General features: G+C 35.5%; 1 protein-coding gene across 2 annotated transcripts in view; it reads right to left on the bottom strand.

Moving 5' to 3' along the window:
• The window catches only part of VPS13C (vacuolar protein sorting 13 homolog C), a 171,892-nt gene that overhangs the window by 57,378 nt on the left and 92,907 nt on the right, over positions 1–21,607 (bottom strand). For both annotated transcript variants that reach the window (XM_026518614.4, XM_048219822.2), the window contains 9 exons: positions 20,841–20,944; positions 15,198–15,365; positions 14,214–14,518; positions 13,275–13,422; positions 9,543–9,693; positions 7,422–7,531; positions 4,240–4,409; positions 2,491–2,738; positions 1,103–1,332 (listed from right to left, as the gene is read on the bottom strand). In XM_026518614.4, coding sequence (XP_026374399.2) covers positions 1,103–1,332; positions 2,491–2,738; positions 4,240–4,409; positions 7,422–7,531; positions 9,543–9,693; positions 13,275–13,422; positions 14,214–14,518; positions 15,198–15,365; positions 20,841–20,944 — 1,634 coding nt within the window. The remainder of the gene's footprint in view (positions 1–1,102; positions 1,333–2,490; positions 2,739–4,239; positions 4,410–7,421; positions 7,532–9,542; positions 9,694–13,274; positions 13,423–14,213; positions 14,519–15,197; positions 15,366–20,840; positions 20,945–21,607) is intronic.

Consider the following 21,607-nt stretch of genomic DNA (forward strand, 5'->3'; position numbering starts at 1 on the left):
AATACCTTTTAAATGATGCCCTCTGCAAAACATGCATTTAAAATATCTGTAAAAATGAGGTAAAGACTATGTTAAAGTCTATATTCACAAAGAAGTATATGAGGAAATTATACTGTTATTTCATTGTAATTTTGATGACCACTAAATCACCTGAAACTGTTATTTTAAACAAAAAGTTCTGTTAATACCTTAAAAAAAGACTGTGGTAAGGTAGTTAATGAACAGTTTCCATATGATCAACAAGAGGTCAGTCTTGAATATCATACAAGGTCCTTTTAAGAACAAATTTCAAACCTTCAAACCCAACGATGTATTAAAACTATGAAGCTTATATTTACATACGTTTATCATTAAAGAAATAAACTAACCTTGCGCCTGAACTGAATGAGGGAATTAGTGTTGCATAACTTTGATTTTTAAAAAATTAGGATGAGCTTTTAACGGCGTGATTAATACAAGCTTTCTGTGACACGCCAAAAGAAGATTCTGCTACAGAATGCCTCATGATAAAGTACAGGCTAAGCCTAGCATTGCATGTCTTTACGTAAGCCACTTTGCTCACAAATTTTAGTTTAAAATAACACTGCAAATGAGTCATCTAATATAAGATCCTCTTTAATGTTAAATCATCAATTTAATACTTAAAAGTTATTGGTATGGCAATTAAGTTAATTAAAATTATATTTTTCAACAACAGTGTGAACGCATAACTGCAGTCAACTTTTAATACAGCAAAACATTTCATTCTAAGCTTAAAGATTTTAATAATCGTTCATGCATTCGTTCATTCATTCACCGGATATACTGTGGTAAACAAAAGAAACAGCTGAAAAGGAATGGTGATTGGTACTAAAATTCAAATACTGCTCAACAAAAGACGGCACAACGAAAAGAAAATTAGTCTAAAGGCAGTTCCCAGTTCTGTCACTAGCAGCCATGGCTGAATCATTTAACATCTCTGGAACGCAACATCCTTATCTGTAAAACCTCAGGTTTGTAGTAAATAATCTCTGAAGTCCTCTACAGCTCACACGTTCTAGGACTCTATGAATCCACCGTTTCTGCCATTCTCAATCCAAGCTTAGAGTAAGCTAATTCTTACTGTGGTAATGTTTCTTCCTCTTTTTTCTCTGAGAAAAGGGCAAGCAAGGACTTTAAGATCTCTCACAGAAGCTTCCATCATCTGCTCAAGTTTGGATGTTGACAGAGAGAGGTTACACTGGAATGAGGCCGTCAGAGCAGGAGCATCAGCCTTTGTCAGACTGGCAACAAACACCACTTCTGGATCTGTGATCTTGGCCTTTAAAGTCATATTTGGTCTTACAGAGTCATCTGAAGAAAAAAAAAATAGGAACCAAAAGGGTTGTAGTAAAATATATCTCATCCCTTGAGTATATGTTGTCTATAAGTCACTAAGCTATTTCTAATATCTTGCTATAATAGATATGGCAGAATTAACAATACTAATAGTTGATTAATACTAATGATAAATGATTATTAACAAATGCTAATTGTGTGGGATAATGCAATCTGATTTCTGTCATAAGAAGATCATTTCCACTGTGACCTAGAAAGAATAATCTTGTTTTGAAGTTGTTTTTATCAGAATTAAGGTGTGTACATTATGTACACAAGTGTGTATTGGGTTATGCTGCAGGGACAAGGAGGGGAAAACAGGAGAGGGGAATATCAGGAAGAGAATAAGAGACTCTTTATATCAAAGTTGGTTTTGACTTTACCATAAAATACATAGTCAGTGTACTACAATCTATAGTATAAATACATTAAATATGTGTATGAATATAAAAGTATCATATGTGATTACTGTTTAGGAAAGGTAAATGGGAAAATAAAATTCTGACCTTGCCAATAAATGGCATTTTCCAATCTTGCTGACTTATATATTAGAAAGATAAATGCCTCACCTTAGAGAATCTTAATTTAACACAGAAAATCACTGGTCTATTTGGTAATGCTGGAATAAACAATTTATTGAACAGGGAAGTGACTTCAATCTACATCAAGACCAGACATTTGCAAACACTTCACTGAGTTTAAGGGGTTTAGAGTGATGTCCAGGGGCGTCATGCTGGGTGCTCCAATACGCCCACCCTCTGTCTCTATCTGTTCAATTGTTCTTCAGTGTGCTAAAATTATTTCATATATTTTCTTTGAATAAAAGGTTGCCCTTCTATAAAACAGGCTGCCAACCAAAGACCCAGATTAGCTCCCTCAATTTTTGGGTAAGTAAAGAAATGTTAATGGCAGAGTTGGAACCGGAGCATAGGTTTTCTAGCCCCTTAATCCAATATATATTTCTACTCTACCTCTGTTAAAAACGTACGCTTACTAAAGTTTTTCCACAGAATATATTTAAATTGGAAAGAGCAATTTTACTTTCTTAAATTGTCCATTCATCTTTTTTCTTGTCTGTAATCTTTGTTAAAATATACGACAAGTTGTCATCTACGACAGATATATTCTGCTAACCTTTCTCCATCTTGATTTTTGCTGTGGTCGCCTGTCGTAGTGGAATCTGTGCTTCTTTCGCCATATTTTCTGGATTCTGAGACACAGCTTTGATAAAGAAATCTGCCACAGTCATCAGAAACTCCACACTGGCACATACGTATAGCTTGTCAAGAACAGCATCAATGTGACTTCCAGTTTTGCTTTGTTTGTAACTTATATCAATCATAGAACTGTTGTCACCTTGGTCATTCTTTTTATCAATCATTCTAAAAAAATATATACATTCATTATTTTATTCCTGCAAAACTAATTTAAAAGATGAAAAATTTCCTGAACATCTTAATAATCTTTCTTTCACCTTCAAGTTTTTAATCTGAATAGAAAACAGGTCAATGTTAACCAGAGTCTAATTAGCTAATAAGAAACTAAGACATAGTTTCCTAATCTCCACAGTAAGATTCATGTTATTAAGCAATTACAGAATGTTTTATAATTACAATGCAATATCAGAAAAATATATGACTACTGAAAGGAATTTCAGCAATTAACAAAACATATTACTGTGGTCTCGCAAAATTTAAAGGACAACCTCTTTATATTATTTTACAAAATAAAACTTCTCTGAATGAATTTATCTCCAAACATTTTATATAATTTGAGTCTAAAAGTATTCAATCCAATTCAAATCAGCCCGTGTTTATCAAGTGTCTGCAATGATCATTCCCACATATCCTCACATGTGCAGGAAAAGCAGGTTACCAAATAGAGGATGGCCTTTATCATTCTTGCCTACACAAAAGTGGATAGCTACCCCAAACATGAAATGAAATGTGCAAACCAGAAAAGCTGGTTGCATGATAGCACTCTTTCCTCATTTATTCATCTCTAGGAAAAACAAGGGGCTCAGAAGTATCCAGTATGTATTCAATGGAGTCCCAGTTTAGGGAGCAGCATAGTTTTTCTCCAAAGAACATCAAGGACAAGAATATTATGTCTCATTATTTGAGAGAGGAATAAAAATATAATTAGACTATTAAAGTTACATTATTTCCCACTTTATTGAAGGCTGATATAAGTTAATGTTTTAAAACTGGGCTGATAAGGTGAAAATGCTAGGGATTCCATTTCTAGTAAAACTTCGAAAGAAATTTCAGAACACTGTTTTAAAATACATAGACAAAATAGGGGCATCTGGGTGGCTCAGTCGGTTAAGCGTCTGCCTTCAGCTCAGGTCATGATCAGGGTCCGGGGATCAAGCTCTGCATTCAGCTCCCTGCTCAGCAGAGTGTCTGTTTCTCCGTCTCTCTCTGCACCTCACCCCACTTGAGCCTGCTTCTCCCTCTGCTCCTTACCCCACCTGTGCTATCAAATAAATAAATAAATAAATCCTTAAAAAATACATATATAGACAAAATAAATAAGACAAAGATCTAAAACTTTCAGACATTAAAAAAATCCTACCTATTGGGTAAAATTTAGAAAAATATATTACCAACAAATCAGCCCATGTGGATTTCATTATTAAAATTCTTACACTTCTTAGTTCCCACCTTAAAGACAGTACTCTGTTTTATTATTAAATGTCCCTCTAATTCCAACTTTAAAGCAATTGAATTTGATATTAGCACTGCTTATTGATGCACTTCAAACTGAAGTTTGACCAAAGACTTCTTCTGAAAATCCCAAGCCTAGCAATCCATGCCTGGTAGCAATGAAAGGTACAATGTCAACCTTACATAATGTACAGCAAGTTCAGAAGTGACAAACCTTGATGTTGCTCTCTCAATGCCTTCTCTGAGATCATCAAGGGTGCATGTCTTAAGTTTAAGGCTGACATTCATTGAGCCATCCTTAAACATCTTCCCTACAGAGGCCATAAAATGTAGTCTGAGTTCACCAAGCCGGAAACTGTCATTGTGAAATGAAAGTTTGGATTCCTGTGGCATATTTTCAAGCAAAAGAATCAATTATTTTTAAATACTATGTAATTACTTTTAACCACATTTCTTAACTCAGACAAAAGGGAAATCGATAAAACAAAATTTAAAAGTATGGGTGTTAAAACACAAGAATAAAACAGAATAATACATGTGTTTGTGAGTGTATAGGTACATACAAAAAAAGTGTGTGCGTGCTGATATTCAACAATGGTTAATACATAAACATTTATCTCACAGTTAAATGCAAATAAAAATAATCAGGAAATATTTTTATTAATCAGTCTAATGAATAAATATTTATGGGCTCTTCTGTAAAAAAAACACTGCGATAGGAACCATGTGGTTTATAAAAAAGAACAAGGCATAGTACGTGATCTCAGTGAGCTTACACTTTAACAAATATAGAAAACAGAAACACATTACAAGAAACATCACAAGGAGATGCTGTAAGTTATAACTGATCAAAGACTAACATGTAATCATTTATTTATTCATATTTAATCCTCCCATATTCCACAAAGAATATTAAGTGATTAGGTAAAGAATACAAATAGCAAAAGCTCAAAGGGTCAAAGAGATCACTGTGGGCTGAGAAAAATTCATGAAGGTAGGAACTGAATTGAGCCTCAGAGACTGGGTGAGATCAGGTGGGCTAAGAGGAAAGAGAAGACGTTCTAGGTGGGGGAGAAAACATGAGTAAACAGTACAAAGATGCTCTGAGGGCACAAGGTACAAGCTGCTTAGGCTTGAATATTCCAATTAAAGAATGGTAGGATATGTAAGTGATGAATCATTAAATTCTACTCCTGAAACCAATTTTACACTATATATTAACTAACTAGAATTTAAATAAAAACTTTTTTAAAAAAAGAATGATAGGGAATGAGGGCTGGAAATATAGGGGCCTAATCTCAAATCTCGAAATAAAGATTTAAACTTTCATGTACAGGAAAAAGGAACTCAATCTTTATTTAATCCTAACACATACCTCCAAATTCTGTAGGTAAAGTCTGTAGGCCCACACTTTAAAAAAACAACAACCCCCCTCCCCCCACCCCCGCGCCTGGGTGGCTCAGTCCTTAAGCAACTGCCTTTGGCTTAGGTCATGATCCCGGATCCTGGATCCTGGGATCTAGCCCTACATCTGGCTTCCTGCTCAGCAGGAAGCCTGCTTCTCCCTCTCCTACTCCCCCTGCTTGTGTTCCCTCTCTGTCTGTCTCTGTCAAATAAATAATATAGATTTTTAAAAAAACCCAAAAACCAAAACAAAACAACCCCCCACAAAGAAAACAACAACAACAACAACAAACCAACCAATAAAAATCTCTTCAGGGAAGTAAAGAACCTCAGTTGTAATTGTTCACTATAGACAACAGCATTTATATAAGGAGTACTGGTGACATGCCATCCCTGGCACACTGGTTATAACTCTGTATCTGTCACATTGCATGCAGACAGTACACTGCAAGCAGATGAGTCAGGCATTACTGACATTATTACTGGCAAATTTGGAATGTAAGTTTTAAAAAATGTAAATAATTTAAAAACTTTTGATCTGTAATTATTAATAGAAATGACCTATGACACATCTGCTGATCACAATATACAGTTACTGATGTAAACAACTTAGAGCCACTGAGTTTGTTTTTTTTTAAGATTTTATTTATTTATTTGACAGAGACAGAGACAGCCAGTGAGAGAGGGAACACAAGCAGGGGGAGTGGGAGAGGAAGAAGCAGGCTCATAGCGGAGGAGCCTGATGTGGGGCTCGATCCCAGAACGCGGGGATCACGCCCTGAGCCGAAGGCAGACGCTTAACCGCTGTGCCACCCAGGCGCCCCACACTGAATTTTTTTTAATAAGGTAAAATTCAGATAACATAATACTGAATGATTTTTAGTAGAATGGGAAGCTGTAAATGGCTACATGAGATTCATTCAGGAAAGCAAACGTGTGCCAACGTCTAGTATGGATGAAAGGATAAAGAGCAACAAACAAGGAAGCCATTGCAGTAGGGTGAACAAAGAAGTTTCAAATAAAGTAGCAGTGGGAAGTGACAGGAACCAACAAAGAAAAAAATGACAATACTCAGTGTCTAATGAATAAAGGTCAACAAAGAAAGAAGTAAAAAAAAAAATACAAACATTCTAAGGCTAGGGAACCAGGAGAATGATGGTACCTTAAGTGAGACGAAGAATACATTTAACTGCTCATTTTCCATTAAGTCATTTTCTGTTCTTTTCATTAACATTAAACATTAGAAATGAAAGTACTTCAATTGCATAAATGGCAGATACTAGCTGAAGGCTCAACAGTAATAATATATGAATATTATGTAACTTTGAGGAAACAATATAAAACATAAGAGAATATAAATAAGCAGTAACAGATATAATCAATGCAATTTATGGTTATTATCATATGATATATTTATTATGAGTACTATGACAATTGATCTAATAAAAATATTTACTGAAGATACTATCTACATAACAAAAAATAACTTTCTAAAATACCACTGGTACATTAATCACTTCAAATCATGGCAGTAGATCTTGGTTCTTCAATCCACTAATAGGTATCTTTCATACATACCTATTACATATAATATTTATTCAATAGAAACATAATTAGTGCTTATGTATCCTGGATAATCATGAATTTTAAAAGAATCCTCTGTTCCAAAGCTTATTCTCCTTAAATAGTTATTAGCTATGTCATAAAATTACACATGTAATTACTCACATATAAAATTCCTCTACTAGAGATGGATCTAAGTGGTTTCAGTGCTGATGTTACTTGGAAAGAAGTAAAAACTTTTCTTAGCTGAGTAAAATTAGAAATACTAACAAAGTGAAGACAGAGCAAGACCAATGTATATTCTGTAGGCCAAATAGAATTTAATAGACATCTTAATTTTTTAAATAGCCAAATCAAAAAATGCCAATGTTCTAAAAGTAAATATCAAGAACTAAAGATTTTTTCTAAATAAAGACATTTACCACATACCTGGTTGATATCATTGTTATAAAGGACAATGGAAAGAGATTCAAAGTGAAAGTCAAATTGGAGAGTGACATTTTGGTCCGTAGAAAGCTTTGAGTCTGTCAAATCTTGTTCTGACGGTTCAAACATAAGTATGAAAATTAAAAAGCTTTAAGCAGGTACATTATTTTATACTTATTTAAAAAGCTAAGATAATAACTTACTATTCTAAATATGTATCATACTTTCTAGGATTCTTTAGACCATATTATGAGACAATTAATTAAAATGGCAATGATTTATTCTATATGTTTAGTACAGGGCAAAGTGACAGGAGCAGGCCATCTACATTTTTAAAAAAGCAACAAAAAGAGGGGGTGTTGTAGAGTTTCAATGCAATATTTTTTAAAAAGCCTCCCAGAGCAAGATCAAAGCATTTCACTTAAATGGTTATAAGCCGATGTCAAGAGATTATGAAATTGGAGGCACGGAAAAATAGAATACTTTGTCCTTGACCAGATAACTAGACAGCAACAGATCCTCTGCTAGCATAGTGCAGTTCTCACCATCTTTAATTACCTATATCACCCAAATCATTACCTTGACAAGAAAAGAATATAATTCAATAGCGGAGTCAAACAGAGCTCAAGTACAATATGGGGCAGGGAGCCTTTGGAATTCTGAGGTAAAAGAGATTTCAATAGTAATTTTGTCCATTCCCTCATTATTAGGCAAAAACCTTTTAGACAGTAAAATTAAGAATAGATACTGCTTTCAATCCCCCTTACAAAGTCATTTTATCATCTCTTTTGGAGATTGAGTCTATTCTTTGATCATTTATAGGGACGTGCTCTTACAAGATGCTGGAAGAGCAAACATTGATTGCATAACTTAAACCACATAAAGGCTTCTCCAAGTTGGAAAACACTAGAGTTTTTTTCCTTCACTTTTCCTGAAAGTAATTCACATTCCAATCTTCACTGTCTTTGCTGCTTTCATCTAAATTCACAAGTTTTCCCAAGGACCACATTAACCCTATAGCCAGAACCAGATACACAAATTGACCACAGCTGAACATAATGAGATCATTAATCACATAAAGCCTGCCTGCTATTTTTATTCATGTGTAGATAGTTCCTGTCTAACCATAGCAACAGCCTGCTTATCTAGCATTTATCTGTACTGTAGTATAAACCCAATCTGGGGAGGAGATGCTGGCCTCATCAAGCTCATGTAGTACTCATTACTATCCACCTGAAACAAAAACCTTTTATGCACACTACTCTAGTCATCTATTTTGTGATTTCAAAACACACCGGGCCCAACTATAGGAGACGCAATATTAATGGTATTATTAACTGGCACTTTTATTTATTACTTTGTGAAGTTATGCTGATGATCCGAGCTATAAATGCACAGCAGTCTGGGGACATTTATTAGAAGGGCAAGGGGTACTTCATCTCTTTTCAGCCATAGAAATTTTAACCTAATATTTACAAGTCTAATAAAACATATGATGTTCACGTCAATGACTTTAAATGATGAAAAAAGAGTAAAACTATGTTTTACATAACTGTTTGGAGCAAGGACACTTTCATTTTATAAAAATTATCTTTTAAAAATGCCTGAATTTAAAAGGCTCAGTGCTTTTAAAAGATTCCATTCTAATAATCTAGAAAATGTCCTTATGCATGTGACTATATCATTTGCTAATAAAGCCAGATAAGTAAAGCTGTTTTTATACAGCTTTATGGGCCAGTCATCTGAGTAGGATACCAAGATCCTTTTCTCTCTATTATTTTGGGACCTTACTATGCTGCATGCCTAATTTGCTATTTCTTAAGGTCTACCACCTCGGTGGCTCTTGAATTGAGCCAATTCACATTTTACAAGTAAAGGGCAAAGGTATCCTGCAGACAATAGGTGGCCTCTCCCATTACAGAAGAAAATGAGCATACCTCCATTCCTTGGGAGCTCCGAGGAGCCCCAGAACCTGTATCAGCCAATTTCCCACAGTAAACACTACACTACTGAATCAGTTCACACCACATTATGCTGGACAACTAAAAAGACCACTAAACACAAATATGGCATTAACACTAATTTTTCTCCATGATCAAAGCAAAAATCTTCATCAGTTTGTACCTTTGAGGTGGTCGGGCCCACCCAGAACATCTTTTCTTACTCTTACAGCCTCCTGGGTAGACTGTGTAGGGCTTGGCGGTGAAGAAGCTTCTCCGAGATTTTCCAGCAAAATTTTCATTAAAACCGTTAAGTCGTCTTCACTGAGAGCAACCTAGAAAGCAACACTAAGTTGTTGTTAATATAAAGGAAGAAAAACGCAGAATATCACATTCGTCTTTTAATTTACAGTTCCTCAAATTCAATGTCCATCTGAACAAAAAAAAAGGAGCTGCAGCAGTAAATACAGTAGAGGGTATTTCATCTTGTATAGTATGAGACACTCCTCGTGTGTGTAGACACATTTCTGCCTGCACCCACGGCCAAGCCCCTGCATCCACCACTCTTTTTGCCTTGTCTGTTCCTATCTTTCTTGTATGTTCCTGGACCTGGGCTTCTCTCCCCTCTCCCTATCTCATCTCCACTCTGCCTCTCTCTCTTCTGGCCCAAAACCAGCTCCACTTCACTTCCATCCAAACTTACTACAGGAAGAGTGCTGTTCAGTTTCTAACCCCCACCAAGAAGTAAAAAGATTCTTTCCTGCAATGTAGCTCTTATTCCCTGTATATATGCATCTGGACATACCTAAGACATTTGTTCAACTCATCAAGAATAATGTGACTTAGACAATAACTAATGCATCTACAAAGAGTTTTTAAAAACCAAAGCACAGAGCAGGAAAGGAATATCTTATTCATCTCCTACCTTTATAAAAGGGGATATGTGACAAAAAAGAAGAGAAAAGAGAGAGAGAAAGATAGAAAGGATGGAAGGAAGGGAGGGAGGGAGGGAGGAAGAAAGATCAAGAGCTTTTGAATCAGGCAGCTCTGTAGCAACCCTACCACTTTCAGGCTGTGCTGTCTGCCAAGTTTCTTAGACTCCTTAACTCTGGTTTCTCAATCTTTAAAAGAGAAATATGGGGTGCCTGGGTAGCTCTGTTGGTTGAGCATTCAACTCTTGATTTCTGTTCAGGTTGTGCTCTAAGAGTCCTGAGATCCAGCAAGCCCTGCATTGTTCCCCAAATTAGGCCCCTTTTGACAGAAAAACTGCCTGATTCCCAGCCTAAATGAAAATGGGGAGATATTTTAGCATCAGATAATGACCAAGGATTTCTTGTTTGCCCCCAAGCCCCAGTCCTGGGAGAACAGATGTCACTTGAACTCCCTAGAACTTCCTTGTATATTCATTCCCGAGTGTGATACCAATCAAGATATTACAACTGCCTGAAAAGGAGCTAACTTCGCCACTTCCTCTGGTTTACTGTGGTTGAAAAGAGCAACTGTATCACATACCTAGACTGACCCTTTAGTAAGTATGAAGGACAATTTGAGAGATGGCCCCACAATTGTTTAAGAACTGTCAGGCTGATCTACCCAAAACAATTTACTGATGTCACCTACCTGATATCTTTTCTTTGCTGTACTCCAGACCCAGGAAAAGTACACAGACTCATATCAATGAGGAGGTTTTCTGAGAGGCCTGGATTGCTACTACATTAGGCAGTGGAAACTGTACCCACTATGGCTATATTCTTGATTTAACAGGGGTCCTTTTAGTGAAAGTGCTGATCAGGCTTTGATGTTAAACTGATGGATTTGTTACTACTTTTTTCTTGTTTCTTTTGAAATACTTTCAGCATAAAGGAAAAGCAGAGGGAATATGATAATCCTCCCCATGTACCTATCACCTAGCTTTGTCAAATATTACAAGTCACTATATTTCGTTCAGATCTTGCTTCCCCATTACAGGTTTGGTTGAAGCCCCAAGTTTACTTCTATGAGACCCCATCCTCTCTATGTTCCTTTTCAGAGAAAGACACTATGCTGAATTAAAGAATTATTCTTCCCATGAATGCTTTCTTACCACTATTGGTAAGCATTCCCATGAATGCTTTCTTGCCACTTACCGCTATTGCATTCCCTATAAACAATATACCGCACTGTCCATTGTCTTGCTTGTTGCAAAATTTGAAATAATATAGAATTGTACTATCATTTTGCAACTCAATTTTTTTCCATGTTTATGTTTAGGATATACTCATTTTGTTTCATATAGTTTTAGCTCACTCATGTTATCTGCTTTATAATATTCGTTATATGAATATACCATTGTTTGGTCCACATTCTCCTACTGATAGACATAAAGGTTTTACTTTTGTTTTGAGCAAACCCATAACCACACAATCTTTGAAAGCAAGGGGAAAAGGTCCAATATTAGCCCTGCGATCTAATCTCTTAACAAAAAGGGAGAAGTTAAAAGAAGAGCCACATACTCTGAAAAAGAGAAGTCTTTACGACTACTCTAGACACTCTTCCCACATACTGTATCCACTCATAACTACACACAGACCTTTCATCCCTACTGCAAACTTCAATTTTAACTTCTTCCCTAGTAGGGAAGACCCTTTCTATTTTATCTAGAACTAACTCTGAAGTAATCACAGGTATTAAAAATGACTAAATTTTTGTTTATCACATACTCTGTTTAGTCACTTTCTCTCCTCCCCAGTCCCCTACTGTTTGGCTTCAATGGTTTCACATACAAGCACAAAAGAACCACAGGATTCCTATACCTCCATAGCCATCTTTGACCAGTAATATCTCTCCCTGTGAGCCAACACATGACCTGCTAACTACACTATTATAAATATTTCTATACTCACATGCTTACCAAATATACATATTCACCTATTTAAAATGTCCACTTTTCTTTTTTTTTTTTTTAAAGATTTTATTTATTTATGTGACAGAGAGACAGCCAACAAGAGAGGGAACACAGCAGGGGAGTGGGAGAGGAAGAAGCAGGCTCTTAGCCGAGGAGCCTGATGTGGGACTCGATCCTGAAACGCCAGGATCACGCCCTGAGCCGAAGGCAGACGCTTAACGACTGCGCTACCCAGGCACCCCAAAATGTCCACTTTTCTAATTAAAAGAGTGCTTCCATACATTAAAAATACTACCAAGCTGGGGGTGGGGGGCAGGGTGCCTGGGTGGCTCAGTCAGTTAGGTGACTAACTCTTGATTTCAGGTTAGATCATGATCTCAGGGTTATACGATTGAGCCCTGCGTCAAGCTCCAAGCTCAGCATGGAGTCTGCTTGTCCCTCTCCCCGCTTGTGCTCACTCTCTCTCAAATAAATTAAAAATCTTAAAAAAAAAAATTCCTAAGGTGCTTTGAATGTGCTATCTAAATATTACTTCATATTGTCTTACTATTCAACTGCCTAAAGCTTTAATAGAACTTTCCAAAATTACTCATATTTTCAGTAGACTCCAATGGGTTTTATCTCAGACTTCTTGCTGGGTTTACCAGATATGTGACTAAAGTGAAATAAAGAAGAGTGTGAGAATTAGGATGACCTCGTTTTCAGTTAAAAAGTACTCCTTTTTAATGCTTCATCACTTTTTTTTTTAAAGATTTATTTATTTATTTAAGAGAGAAAGAGCACAAGCAGGAGGGGCAGAGGGAGACAGAAACTCCAGCATACTCCACACCTGCGCCAAGGGTGGCCCCCAACACAGGCTCGATCTCACAACCCTGAGATCATGACCTGAGCCAAAACCAACAGCTGGATGCCTAACCAACTGCACCACCCAGGCGCTGCTGCTTCATCACTTCTGATGTTCGCCAGAATGGCACCATGGTCAATGATAAAAGCCCACCCAGCAATTTTCATATACTGTATACATACACTTACCAACATAGGTTTTAGTTTTCCTTTTATCTCCATCCCTGGAATTTGCACATACCATGCTGCTGCTAAATTCCGTTGTATGGACAAAAGCATGTTGACTGGTTTTAAAATTTCAATGTCATGTTGTGGCAAGCCAGCCTGCAAAATGGTTCTGAAAGATAAACAACAATTTATTTTATATTTTTGAAATTTACATTTTAAAATAAAGACTATCATATGATGCAACAATTTCCAGTTTTCCTAAATATTGAAGGCTGCTATCAGAATTCTTTGAAATATGCTTTTCACAAATCAAACCAAATCAGAATAAATCAAGAGCTTTCTAAAACAAAGCTTGGAGGACAAAGAAAGTCTACTTAATACTTAGTTTTGTGTTATTGGTACTTCTCCAAACTCAAAGGGAAAATCTCACCAAACCTACATGTTAAACAAACATGTTAACAGTCGTTTTGAGCATGACTGCCAACAACCATTTGTACAACGAAATGAGCATTCTTGTCATTTAACAGACCCAACACTTTCCCAGTTGGAGTCAATAATCCTTTAGATACCACACTAAGAATTCCGAAATGTGACAAGGTTTGGAAATGAGAAAAAAAAAATCTTAACTTTTATTACATTTTAAGAAATCTTCTATCTACAGAAAATAGCTATATGCAAAGCAAAAAATAAATCTAAATTAAGTGCTAGTGAGTAAATCTTAATTTTATAATAGGAAATTTTTGTAAAATGGAGAAAATCACATTATAAATGTAGTAAGACAAAACAAATTATACAAGGTGCACTAGTATTATCACTGATCAAAACCCAATGGTCATGGTTTTGTAATTATAAAAAAAATAAGGAAAGAGAACCACAATCACGGGAGTATTTTATCCCTAGGAAAGATTTTATAACAATTCTATTTCTAGCAGTAGTATAAAATGAACTATATATTTATACCTGGACAATTTCAACTGAGTTAGTTGAATGTTCATCTTGTCAATGACTGGAGGAAGAGAATAAGGTTCCACGGGAACTAAGCTAAATTTGTTTTCAACTCTGATTAAACCCAGATCTGCTACAATAGCATTTGGCGATACTGAAGACTGAGGAATGATAATAACTGGTGCTTTCAAGTCAATATCCATCAAAAGGCGGAAACTCTTTTGAGCCAAGTCTTTCACGCTGGAAGCAGCTCTTTCTGCAGCCTGGACTGTGGCTGAGCTCAAAGCTTCTTTGGCAGTTTGGAAATTGTTGAGGAAATTCTGTTGGAAGAGACTGATAACTTAGACTTCCTTTAAAAAACAGGACTAACTTTAGAAAGCATTTACTTTAAAAAAGAAAAACGAACTAAAAGTTAAAATAAAAGAGATACTACTTATGATTGTATATATGGAGAGTGTAAGTCTAGAAAGACATACTCTGAGAATTTAACAACTGTCACCTCTCATGGTTTAGGTAGAAATCCATGACTTAATAAGCCTTGAATAATAGCCCTGCTAAGAGGCACAGACAGTTTAAAACTCTTCAGCCCATGACATTCACATGGAAATAATTAAAAGAAAATAATTTTATGGACTTGTTGATCACAATTATAATCAAAAGTTGTAAATTCCAATACTAGTCCTTCATTAAAAAAATCTTTTAGCTAAATACCTTTATGGGTATTTCATAAAACAACACTGCAAATACCTAAATTAAAACATCAAAAAAGTACTTTTAAACTATATAACTATGGAAATGTGAAAGAATGGTAACAATGATAACAAAATTCACTTGGTTATTCATCATGTAAAGGATTTCCTTCACTATAATATTCTGTTCAGCATTCGGGTGTTTATCACACAGCCCTATTAGTAAATGTTTTGACTATCTAGGTTCAGATGTATAGGCAAAAATACTTAGGTCTCAATGAGAAATAAATACATTTAAAAATATACTTACCAAAAGAGACATGAAGAATTTATGAACATAAACAATTTGGATACAACCCACTTTGAGACTAAGTTTCCCATCTACTTTAGACATATCAGCATAGGCCTTTCCTTCTGTAGCATCTGGATAAAGAGTCATTTGGAACCTAAAGACTTCATCTCCCAAAATAGAGACAGCCTAAAAGTATTAAATTAACTGGTTATTACATGAAAAGACCTATATCAAAAGAGTTGTATTATAAATAAGTTTCCTTATTAAAAAATCCTTGCTATATGAAGAAGCACCATTTATATTTAACCTTCAATAAATTGTTAAAAACATTTTACTTAACAAAACTTTTTCCTATTTCTACAAAAATTGTTTTAATCAATGGAAATACCAATCACTTAATTGGTCAGACATAACTTATAAATCACCTAGTCTATACACAATGTGAAAGCATGTAATAACCATATTCATGGCCAATCCCTAACAAACTGCCTGACACATGACAATTAATGAACATATAATGAACAAATGAACAAAGGCATCTCAAACACAAAAATCAAAACTAAATTTTTTTAAAAAGATTTGTCAGAGAGTGAGAGAGAGAGATAAAGAGAAAGCATGCACCAGCAAGATGGAGGGGGCAGAGAGAGAGGGAAAAGCAGGTTTCCTGCTGGGCAAGGAGCCTGTTACAGGACTGGATCCCAGTACCCTGGGATCATGACCTGAGCTGAAGACAGACAGACGCTTAGCCGTCTGAGCCACCCAGGCATCCCAAAGTAAATTTCAATACAGAAATTACTTTTCATTATAAAGCACTTTTTGATGTTTATTTTTTAGTTTCTATTAATCTGTACATTTTAATTTTTTGTGAAATGATTTTTTTTAAAGATTTTATTTATTTATTTATTTATTTATTTATTTATTTATTTATTTGACAGAGACAGAGACAGCCAGCGAGAGAGGGAACACAAGCAGGGGGAGTGGGAGAGGAAGAAGCAGGCTCTCAGCAGAGGAGCCTGATGTGGGGCTCGATCCCAGAACGCCCGGATCATGCCCTGAGCCGAAGGCAGATGCTTAACCGCTGTGCCACCCAGGTGCCCCCAAGTGAAATGATTCTTAATTTTTTTAGGTATAATTTGCATATAATAAAATGCATTTATTTTCTAAGTATATACTTTGACAAATTTTGACAAATCTATACCACCAAAACAAGATATAGAACATCCCATCACCCCAAAAAGTTCCTTTGAGCCCCTCCCCCAAACCCAGATCCAAACAACCACTGATTCGCTTTCTCTTACTAAATCAGTCTTTTCTAGAGCTTCATGTAAGTGGAATCATAGGATATGTTCTCTTGTGTGTCTGCCTTCTCTCATTAAGCATAATGTTGAGATTCACCCCCATTACATATATCACTTTTTTTTCCTTTTTATAGCTGAGTAGTATGCTACTGTTTGGATATGTTACAGCTTGTTTATCCATTCTTCTCTGGATGGACATTTGGATTGTTTCCAGTTTGGGGTTATAATTACAAACTTGTTATGAGTGTTCATGTTCAAAGATTTCCGTGGACATATGTCTTCATTTTTCTTGGGGAAATGCAGAGGACTGGAATTGCTGAGTTACGTGGTAAATATATATTGGCTTCTCTAAGAACCTCTGAAACTGTTTTCCAAAGTGATTATATAATGGTACAGAATGGTACCAGCAACAGAAGTTCCAGTTGCTCCAATCCTTGCCAATAGTTGATATTGTCAATTTTTTTAATGTAGCCATTGAAATGGGTATGTATCTCCTTGTGGCTTTAATTTGCACTTATCTGATAACTAGTGATGTCGAACATCTTTAATGTGTTAATGACCATTCATAATCTTTTTGGGTGAAGTATTTTCTAATATTTTCCCCAACTTTTCATGGGGATAATGGCATCTTATTTTGGAGTATGACTGGTTTTCCTTTTTCTTTTTTTTTTTAATTGAAGTATAACGGACATAAAATATTGTATTTGCTTCAGTGTACAACATAGTGATTCAACATTGGTATACATTGCAAACTACTCACCAGAGTAAGTCTAGTTACCACCTGTCACCATACAAAGTTCATAACAATATTACTGACTGTATGCCCCATGCTGTACTTTACGTCCCTATGACGTATTTGTTTTATAACTGGAAGTTTGTACCTTTCGATCCCCTACACTTATTTCATCTCCCTAATACCTTCCCTTCTGACAACCACTACTCTATTTGCTATGAGTCTGAGGGGGGTTTTTTGTTTTGGTTTGGTTTTTAGTTTCTGCTTATAAGTGAAATCATACCATATTTGTCTTTCTCTGTCTGACTTATATCATTTAACATAATTCCCTCAAGTTCCACCCATATTGTCACAAATGGCAAGATTTCCTTCTTTTTTATGACTGAGTAATATTCTATTGTATATATATACTGCATCTTTTTTATCCATTCATCTATTGATGGACACTTAGGGTTGTTTCCATATCTGGGTTATTGTAAATAATGCCACAATAAACACAGAGGTGATGTATCTTTTCAAATTAGTATTTTTGTTTTCTTCAGACACATACTCAGAAGTGGAATTGGGGGATCATATGAAAGTTCTATTGTTAATTTTTTGAGGCACCTCCATATTGTTTTCCATAGTGGCTGTACCAATTTACATTCTCACCATTCGGGGATGAGAGTTCCCTTTTGTCCACATCCTCACCAATACTTGTTATTTTTTGTCTATTTGATAAAAGCCATTCTGACAGATGTAAGGTGATATTTCATTGTGCCTCTGATTTGCATTTCCCTGGTGATTAGTGAGGTTCAGCATCTTTTCATGTGTCTGTTGGCAACCTGTATGTCTTCTTTGCAAAAATCCCTATTCAGACCCTTTGCTCATTTTTTAACCAGATTGTTTCTTTTTGTTATTGAGTTGTATGAGTTCTTTATATATTTTGGATATTAACTGTTAGATACATGATTTGCAAAATCTTTCCCCACTTAGTAGGCTGCCTTTTTGATACGTTGATGGTTTCCTTTGCTATACAGCTTTTCAGTGTCATGTAGTCACTTAAAAAATTTTTTGCTTTTGTTGCTCTCGCCTTTGGAGTCAGATCTAAGAAAACATCTTAGCTAAGAACAATTTAAGGGACCTTGCCATGTATGTTTTCTTCTGGGAGTATTAGATTCAGGTCTTATATTCAAGTCTTTCATCCATTTTGAATTAAATTTGTAATATGGCGTAAAGACAGTGGTCCAGTTTCATGCTTTTATATGTAGCTGTGCCATTTTATTGACAATTACATTCTTTTGCATGTAGCTCTTCAACACATTTACTAAAAACACTGCCCTTTCCCCACTGTATATTCCTGCATCCTTTGTTGAAAATTAATTGACCATATGTACATGGGTCTATTTTTGGGCTTTCTAGTCTGTTCTATTGATCTATGTGTCTGTTTTAATGCCAAGACCATACTGTTTTGACTACCATAGCTTTGTAGAATAGTTTGAAATCAGAAAGCATGAGATCTCTGGCTTTGTTCCTTCTGAAGATCATTTTGGTTGTTTGGGGGTCTTTCATGTTTTCATACAAATTTTAGAATTGTTCTAGTTCTGTGAAAGATGCCACTGGAATTCTGATATGAATTGCACATAGTCTGTAGAATCCTTTAGTGTGGACAACTTAACAATATAAATTATTTCAATACATGAGCATGAAATATGTTTCTACTTACCTGGGTCTTCTTCAATTTCTTTCAACGTTTTACAGTTTTTGGTGTACAGGTCTTTTACCTACTTGGTTGAATTTAGTCCTAGGTATTTTTTTCTAAGGTACTTCATTCTTTATGTTACACCTGTAAATGGGATTGTTTTCTTAAATTCTCTGATAGTTCATTATTACTATATAGAAATGCAACAGGTTTTTGTATGTTTATTTTGTATCCTGCAACTTTACTGAATTCATTATTAGCTCTAACAGCTTTTTGATGGAGTCTCACTTTCCTTGTGGTTTGATGACTTTCTTCAGTGTTTTATTTACATTCCTTTCTTATTCTCTTTTGTGCATTTACTGTAAGTTTTGCTGGGTGGTTACCTTGAAGTTCACATAAAACGTCCTATGTGGATAACAGCCTGTTTTGGTTGACAGAAACTTAAACTTGAATACATTCCAAAACTCCATATTTTTACTGTCCCCCCCTCCCATTTTTTATTTTTCAAGTCACATTTTATACCTTTTTATCCTTTGTATCCATAAACTAATTATTGTAACCATAGCTATTTTTACTACTTTTGTCTGTTAACTTTCATTCTAGCTTTAATAAGTGGTTAATCCACCCTTTACTATATATTTACCTTTTCCAGTAAGATTTTCATTTTCATATGCTGTCTTGTTATTAATAAGTGCCATTTCTTTTCAGCTCAAAGGAGTCCCTTTAACATTCCTGTAAGCCCAGTTAATCGTTACAAGTTCTTTGGCTTTTGTTTGTCTGAAAAATTCCTTCTCTCTCCTTCTATTCTGAATGATAACCTTGCCAGGTAGACAATTCTTAGTTGAAAGTTTTTTCCTTTCAGTTCTTTGAATTTGTCATGCCATCTTCTGGCTTGGCAAAGTTTCTGCTGAAAATCTGCTGGCTGCGTTATGCAGTTTTCCTTGTACGATAACAAGTTCTTTTTCTCTTGCAGCTTTTAAGATTCTCTTTAATTTCTGACAATTTAATTAAAATGTGTCTTGGTGTTACATTCTTTAGAATCTTCTTATTTGGAACTTTCTGGGATATTCCCTTTCCCAGGTTAGGGAAGTTTTCAGCCATTATTTCTTCAAATAGATTTTCTATCCCTTTCTCTCTTCTCCTTTGGGGATTCCTATAAGGCGGATATTATTCTACTTCACGTTGTCTCATTGGTCCCTTAAGTTATCATCTTTTTTTTTTCTCTGTGTGGGTAAATTCCATCGTTTTGTCTTCCAGCTCACTGATCTGTTCTGCTTCACCCAGTCTGCTGCTGAGCCCCTCTGGTATATTTTTTAATTCAGTTATTGTACTCTTAGGCTCTATGACTTCCATTTGGTACTTTCATATATTTTATATCTCTTTGTTGAAGGTCCCATTCTATTCATCCCTTCTTCTCCTGAGTTTGGTAAGCATCACTATGACCATTACTTTGAACTCTTTATCAGGCAAATTACTTATCTCCAGTTCATTAAGGGTTTTTTTGAGGTTTGCCTTTGTCTTCATTTGGACATATTCTTCTGCCTCCTCATTTTGCCTGATTCTCTGTGTTTGTTTCTATGTATTAGGTGAAAGAGCTACCTTTCCCACTGAAGGAGTGGCCTTGAAGAGGACATGACCAGTTGGGCCCAGAAGCACAATCCCACGTGGACAACAGAGCCAGGCACTCCAGGGGCATCTCCTCTGTATGCAGTGGATGCCTGCAAGCTATAGCAGCAAGAGTACGTCTTTGCCTCTCCCACCCAACTCAATGTGGCCCTTTTATCTTCTGTTGTGAAGGTGCTGTTTATCTAGTTCTCAAGACTTTTTCAGAGAAAATTATCCCATTTGTAGCTGTAGAATTGTTATGGCTGTAGGGGAGGTGAGTTGAAGATCTTCCTACCCTGTCATCTTGAACAGACTTCTTTTCCTAAAACCTATTTTTTAATTACCTTTTTGTGAATGGAGAGCAAATCAACATTTGTAATTACTATATCCTTAAGTCTGGCAAACATGTCGGTCTGCTTTGGCTTCACAGAAATAGAGGCATCCATTCCTATGGGAAATATAACATTTACAAACTTTTTACCCAATCCAAGTGAACCAATTCAGTAGTATTTAGTCAAGTTAAAAAATACACTACCAAGATAGAGAACAAATAAAATTACTATTACACATATTAGAGGTATCAACTTCTATGTATGAGATGTCTAATAAAGGTTACAAGATCTTTAAGTGCTACAGGTATTTCATACATAAAAGTGGAAATTTTAAAAACAAAAGAAACTGAATTTCAAAGAGAATTAGTGGCAGGTCTCCAAACAAATATCCTGTGCATTGGCAAGATCACAACTGGTCACAGAGGAAGACACACACTATTTCTTAAACAGCCATCTCACAAGCATTTATTATGAAAACTAATGCTCTGATAATTGAGCAAAAATGAATATAATTTGATGAATAAATAGTCATTCTACAATAAACTCTATCTAAAATATAATCTTTCTCTCCAAAAAAATTTTGGTTATTCTCATAATTTCTAAAGGATAATGATTTCTAAAATAGCTCCTCAGTAAAAGAGAATGCCTATAGCTAAGAACCAGTAATAAGCTCAACCTAATACCATGCCACCCATGAAATACTTAGTAATATTTGTTGAACAGTACTTATTTTTTAATTTTTCTCAAGTGCTTATTATTTACCAATCACTTTTCTAAAT

This window comes from Ursus arctos, unplaced genomic scaffold (assembly GCF_023065955.2).
Source record: "Ursus arctos isolate Adak ecotype North America unplaced genomic scaffold, UrsArc2.0 scaffold_36, whole genome shotgun sequence".
NCBI lineage: Eukaryota > Metazoa > Chordata > Mammalia > Carnivora > Ursidae > Ursus > Ursus arctos.